The 7,252-nt window shown below is 38.3% G+C and overlaps 1 protein-coding gene across 1 annotated transcript; it reads left to right on the top strand.

Annotated features, from left to right (window-relative positions):
• The first annotated feature begins 3,029 nt into the window (after positions 1–3,029).
• On the top strand, positions 3,030–6,765 carry LOC142530371 (uncharacterized). Its single transcript, XM_075636177.1, is given in 2 exon segments — positions 3,030–4,159; positions 4,161–6,765. Coding segments are annotated over 2 exon segments (2,898 nt in total). The 5' UTR covers positions 3,030–3,838; the 3' UTR covers positions 6,738–6,765.
• The last annotated feature ends 487 nt before the right edge of the window (positions 6,766–7,252 follow it).

Genomic DNA, 7,252 nt, shown 5'->3' with positions numbered 1-7,252 from the left:
GAGCAGATATTGGTAGGTGCCGGGAATTTTTTCGGCGTGATCACTCTGACGTTCTTGTCTACGTATGATACCGAATGTAGGGATTCGGACGAGATGTGCTCTACAGATTGCGGGTAAGGTCTTCGAAAAGAAGTAAAACGATTAAGAAATTTCCTTTGTCAAATTATAGTACCTTGATTTGATACTTTTTGGAGAGATCTATTTTACCCTAAACTATTTGATAACAATCACGATGACAAATCTTCTGTCGTGATCATTGCTGATCGCAAAACTTTAAATATATTTGCAAGTCATTTTTGAGTGAAAATAACCAATTAAAACCATGATGTAATTGAAAAGAATTTCAGAACATGCTAATCAAAAGTTGTAAGTTTTGTTATTATGTCAATCGCTCAATTTCCGAGCATCGTTTTGTGCGACTGATGAGATATTAGTTATTTACACATATTTTTTTCATTTAGTTTCGATTCCAGTTTTACAAATGATTAGAGTTATACATCATTAATCATTTCTATATCGCTCATCCTTTATTATTCTATTTTAGTTAATGGTTGAATTATAGCTAATCTTCGTTTAACTTGAGGCCAAATTACAAAAAACCGAGCCAAACAGTCCTTTTCTCCAACTTCCAAAACTGAAAATTTGACAAATTGATTTCATCATCCATTTTTAATATACGCACAATTGATTCAGACAAACACAAGATTTAAAAAAAACATTAAAAAATTACAGAGGTCATGTCCTGTTCTGCCAAATAATTGTTCGTCCCAGTTTGGAAAAAACTAGGATTCACTAAAAAATTATTAAGAACAAATGACTTTTTTTCTATGAACGATTTCATTGTTGAATTTGTGCGAAAATGTTGCGTTGCGCTTCTTTTTATCAGTTTATAACTAATCAAATTGTTCATGTTTGAGCTCGTATGAGTTATGTTTGAAACAGAAACTTCGTCTTCATGGATTCGATTCCTTTATTTTGGCAAAAAAGTCTGTAATTCATAACTTGTTGAACTGTTAATGCCAATCTTTGTTTTACTTTTATAAAATAACAATAATTTTTTTCATCCATTTTTGTTTTCTTAAAAAAATTTACAAAATCCGAATAAAAATTACAAAATATAGGACACTGTACACTCTGAGGAGATTATCAGGAATCAACTTTTGGAATGAGATGATTGGATAATTGACTTGGAATCATGGCTGTTAGAAGAAAGGGACTCAGAGGAAGGTAATGTCTGGTGGAACACATTTAATAAAGAATCGTTATTATCATTTCAACTTGTTTTTTTTGATAGCGTATTTTGTGAGACGCATATTGTGAATATCGGTAGAGTTGACTCGTCTCACAGATAAAGATTCATCAGACCGGAAGAGATTTTTTTTACTAATTAAACAGAATACAATCACATAGAAGTCACATTTTCATTGCGGATGTCTGTAAATCTTGATCTCTAGTATTAGTAATTTCTCATTCTTCATGTTTTTACAAAAACAGCACAAAATAATAAATAAAATTTGATTCTTGGAGTGTAACTCAAATGCTATCATCTCACTGATCTTTTTATATATTTTCATCAATTTTTGCAGAATAATCTTACTTAATTAAAGTTTTAATAATTTCCAGAACATTTTAAATATCTCATAAATTGTTTCTGTAAATATTTTCTCAACAACATTGTAAAAGTGACGGAGTCCAGAGATGGGTTGGTGGGTTGGAATGATCATCATCTTCAATTTTTCAGTTTTATTTACTAAAAAATTATTTATTTTTTACTTTTCCTCTTAACATTTGTTCTTGTTTCTCTTAAAATTGTGTACATTTTTTTTTTACATTCAACCTCTATTTTGTGGTTCTTTCTCTTATTCTAAACAGTTGGATACTTGCATTTTCTAGCTACATTCACAAGATCAATACAAATTGAAGATTGTAGATATGTAATTTTCCTATATATATATTATATATTCATATGTATTCAACTAAGGTTGTGTTTGGTTCATGGGATTAGGTGGGTTTATGATTATTAAACTCACATAATCAAGCGTTTAGTACGATTTTTATTTAACCAACTCAATCCCTCCTATAAATGATTAGGTTATATTAAGTATGCTAAAATAATACCTCCTCACCCTCTAGGATTATTTATCTCACTCTTAATCCATCCTATTTTTTCAATTTTACCCTTCTCCTAAATCCAAACTCACCACCACTTTCTTCCACCGACCGCCCACCGCCAACCCCTGCCGCCGGCCGACCGGCCACCGCCGCCGGCCGGCCACCGCCGCCACCTCCGTCTGGCCGCCGCCGCCACTTCCGGCAGATCGCCGCTGCCACTCCGGCCGACCACGGCCGCCACTTCCGACCTACCTCCGCTGTCGCCTCCGGCCGACCACCCCCGCCGCTTCCGGTCGACCGCCGCCCCCGCTTCCGGTCGACCGCCGCCCCCGCTTCCGACCGATCGGCCCCCACCACCGGCCGACCGCCGCCCACGCCGAAACACAAATGGAAGGGCAATTTTGTCAATCCACCAAAAAATTATTAATTATCACATTCTTATCCATCATACCAAACATAATATTATTTTATCATTATATTTCTACTTCAATCATTTTTCTTATCATTTCTCTCTTAATCATTTCATTATCCTATCCTGCAAACCAAACGCAGCCTAAGTATCTAAACATTACAAAATGCTAGAACATATAGCATACAATAAGAAAATTTATGAGTAATGTTAAATGTACAACTAGAATATCATACAACGATATTTACAACAATTAAATCATGAGATTTTGTTATTATATCGTGAGATTTTGCATTGAATTTATCATGATATATTGATAAATAAAATTTTATATTGAATTTTTTGTCTTATAAAAATTAGTTGTATGTGTAGTATTATTTAAAATTTATATAACAAAATGCTACGACATATAGCATACAATCAGAAAATCCATAATAGACCCCTACCCCCCCAAATAAAGTCAATATCAGAGGAGGAGAGATGGAGAGAAGTATATACTGAAAGATAGTGGGTGCAATGGGGTAAACTGCAATCAATGAGGGGTATGTTTTGTTTTGTTGTTTTTTTTTTTAATTAACCACAGAGAGTGAGAGGGATGCGAGGGGGATTGATTGAAGAAAAAGAGGGGTGCTCTCACTATGATCATTATTTTCAAAGATTAGATTTTGGGAGCCATTTTTCCCGCAGCATTTGTTCATATAGGGGTGTTTTCTCTGTGGTCTGCTGCTTCTTGGGGATCTGAGATTTTGTGTTCTTGTTTGTGCTTCTGTTCACCTTCTCCGTACTGGGTTTTTTGTTTTTGGGAAAAATTGATGTCAAGGTTGAATTTTTGGGATACTGGATCCTGAATCTGTTGTGGGTTCATTTTTTCATTGGTTTCTTTGCTGTTGTGGAACTGTCACTTAAACTTTAAACTCAGGCTTTGAATCCCGAAATATTCTGGCGGAAACTGCGGAGTTTACACATTTTTTTTCTTTTGTTACTTAGGCAATGTTCCACTTGTTGTCCTCATCGGAACTATGTCTTCAAGATATTTCGAATCTAGGGTTTTCTTGATCTGGCCATTTACTTTTCCTCTGTTCTATGAATTAGGATTAGGATTCTTTTTATTTTACCCCGATTTCTGGTCTTTGTGTTTGAATGTTGGCCTAAAAGGAATTTCTCCTCTCTTTCCCTCCTTAATATAGAAGATTTTGATTTTTGAAAGCAAAGTTTTATTCTGGGGGAAGCTTTTTTTGGCTGGCTTTGATTCCTTTTGCCTTTTGGGATTTATTGTTATTTCAAAACTGAGCCATCTTTACAGTGGTTTGCTGATAGATGGCTGAAACCTTAATGCAAACATTTATCTTCCCTTTTGTTGCCCTGAGATTACTGGTTTTCTCATTTGTACTCTGTCGAAAAGGAAACAAAAAAGCTTTAATGCATCTCTCACTATGGAAGCCAATATCACACTGTGCTGCTCTGATCTTGGACAAAAAGAGCCGAAGAAAAGACGGTTCTGACAATTCGAGCCATGAAATCAAGGCGAATCCATCGGTTCTCAGGAAATTGCAGGAGCACAAGTTGAGGGAGGCTCTTGAAGAAGCATCTGAAGATGGTTCTCTTGTAAAGTCTCAAGATATGGAGGCCCGAATCTTTGGCGGCGAACCCCGCTGATAACTTGGGAAGATCACGATCCTTGGCTCGATTAAACGCCCAGAAGGAATTCCTCCGAGCCACTGCTCTTGCAGCCGAGCGCACATTCGAGGCTGGGGACTCGATCCCACAGCTTAATGAGACATTCTCCAAATTCCTCACGATGTACCCCAAGTATCAGTCATCGGAGAGGATTGATCAGCTGAGGTTGGATGAGTATTCACATCTCTCTGGTGCTGGTTCGAAGGTATGCCTGGATTACTGTGGATTTGGGTTGTTTTCATTCTTGCAAAGTGTCCATTATTGGGAATCATCTACATTTAGCTTATCTGAGATTACGGCCAATTTGAGCAATCATGCTTTGTACGGGGGAGCTGAAAGAGGCACCATAGAACATGATATAAAGACAAAAATAATGGATTATTTGAACATACCTGAGAATGAATATGGTCTAGTTTTTACTGTGAGCCGAGGATTGGCCTTTAAATTGCTTGCTGAATCGTACCCTTTTCACACAAACAAGAGGTTGTTGACCATGTTTGATCATGAGAGCCAGTCATTAGATTGGATGGCTCAAAGTGCTAGAGGGAAAGGCGCCAAGGTTCAGAGCGCGTGGTTTAAATGGCCCACGCTTAAACTCTGCTCAACTGATCTAAGGAAGCAGATTTCTAACAAAAAGAAGAGAAAGAAAGATTCGGCCACTGGTCTTTTCGTCTTCCCTGTTCAATCTCGAGTCACTGGTGCGAAGTACTCATATCAATGGATGGCTCTGGCGCAACAGAACAATTGGCATGTCTTGCTTGATGCGGGGGCATTAGGTCCGAAGGATATGGATTCTCTTGGATTGTCTTTGTTCCGGCCAGATTTCATTATCACATCGTTCTACAGGGTGTTTGGGTATGACCCAACTGGATTTGGGTGCCTTTTAATCAAGAAATCCGTGATGTCAAGCCTTCAAAATCAGTCTGGTCATGCAGGTTCTGGTATTGTGAAAATTACCCCCGTCTTTCCTTTGTACTTGAGTGATTCAATGGATAATTTCCCTGGATTTGGCGAAGATGAAGAAGCAAGTGGGAATGGTGAAGTGGGCTCTGAAACTCGTCCCGGAATGCAATTGCCTGCTTTTTCTGGGGCTTATACTTCCGCTCAGGTGAGGGACGTTTTTGAGAGTGAGATGGAGCATGATAACAGCTCTGACAAGGATGGAGCAAGCACCATATTTGAAGAAACTGAGAGTTTCTCTGTTGGGGAGTTAATGAAAAGCCCGGTTTTTAGCGAAGATGAATCATCTGATAACTCATTGTGGATCGATTTGGGTCAAAGTCCTCTAGGTTCTGATTATGCAGGTCATTTAAACAAACAGAAAACCTCGTCTCCGCTTCCACCAGCATGGTTTTCTACCTGGAAGAAGAATAAGCTGACGTCTCCAAAAACCTCAAAACTATCAAACAGCCCTATGTATGACAAAGAATTGAACTCGCTGCATGATGATGATGCTTGTGTATTGTCTTTTGATGCTGCTCTTCGTTCAGTGTCTCAAGAATTAGACCATTTCAAGGGGATTCCTGAAGAAGAACAGTTTACAGAGATGCCCCCTGCTTCAAGAGAATATAGGACCCCGGATAATCAATGCCTTCAAGAAATAGAACAAGAAACCAACTTGGGCTCGAGTTTCAAAAACATGGCGGCTATCTCCAAAAATCAGGGAACTTGGAATAGCAGATCTTCTGAGATATGTGTTGAAGCAAAGGATAGTGCAATAAGAAGAGAGACGGAAGGCGAATTTAGATTGCTAGAAAGGAGAGAAAGAAGTAGAATTGCAGGTGGAAGATTTTTCGGTATAGAAGTGACTGAGCAGCCCGGAAGCAAAGGAAGAAGGGTATCCTTTGGGACAGATGACAACCACGGGGCTCGTCTTAGCCAAACTCTTGAGCCTGGTGAATTATATGCAACGAGTCTGGATGATGATGACTATATCAGCGCCGGGGAATATGAGGGGCAAGAATCAGAAAGAGGCGAGCCAGAGATTACTTGCAGGTATCTTGATCACATAAACATGTTGGGCCTAAACAAGACCACTTCTAGACTGCGTTTCTTGATAAATTGGCTTGCAACATCGTTGCTGCAGCTAAGACTGCCTAGTTCGAATGGAAAGGATGGTGCACCACTTGTTCATATCTATGGCCCGAAAATCAAATATGAAAGAGGGGCTGCTGTTGCTTTTAACGTTAGAGACAGAAACAGGGGTTTGATCAATCCCGAAATTGTTCAAAAACTGGCTGAGTCACATGGTATTTCATTAGGTGTTGGAATACTCAGTCACATACGAATATTAGACACTCCCAGACATCGAGGGTCTCTGAGCCTGAATGATACGACCCTCTGCAAGCCAATGGAAAACGGAAGGCATGATGGTAAGAGCGGATTCATCAGAGTCGAGGTTGTCACTGCTTCACTTGGTTTTTTGACTGATTTTGACGACGTCTACAAGTTGTGGGCTTTTGTTGCCAAGTTTCTTGATCCAGCTTTTGTGAAAGAGGGTGACGTCCTTCCAACTGTTGCAGAAGAGGGAGAAATTTAAACCGGAGGTCTACATGGATTTGTTAGTTCTTGTTTTTTATTTGCTTGGATTTAGAAATTTGTATGATTTCAGATAATAGTGAGCCTTTCAGAATGAGTTGTTAGGGTAGGGGAATTGTGCCTGTGTAAAAATCATCTTGTTTTGCTTGGTTCTACTATAATTTACGTATCATTTGCGGCTTGTTGCAAGCCATAAAAAATTTTATTCACTATTTCAAGATTTATTATATCCAAGTTAAATATGCTGATATATCGCATACCATAAATTCTGTTATAAATACAGATGGGTACTTTTAAGTTTCAGGCTATTTATGATAATAGGCTTTCTATAAATTTACGCCTTGCATGCGTGCGGTCAAAGATGATACGAAAAGGTAATATTCTTATAATAATTATTGTTGGGGAACACCGATAAGTTTTGTTTGCTATGTAAAAATGTGATGGGGTGCTATTAATTAAATGAGTATGTCTTTTATGAGACGTTTTTCACGAATCTTTATTTGTGAGGCGGGTTAA

The sequence above is a fragment of the Primulina tabacum genome, chromosome 17 (genome assembly GCF_025594145.1).
Source record: "Primulina tabacum isolate GXHZ01 chromosome 17, ASM2559414v2, whole genome shotgun sequence".
In the NCBI taxonomy this organism is placed as follows: Eukaryota; Viridiplantae; Streptophyta; class Magnoliopsida; order Lamiales; family Gesneriaceae; genus Primulina; species Primulina tabacum.
Note: the sequence above shows the minus strand (reverse complement) of the source record. Positions and strands in the feature narration are given on the sequence as shown.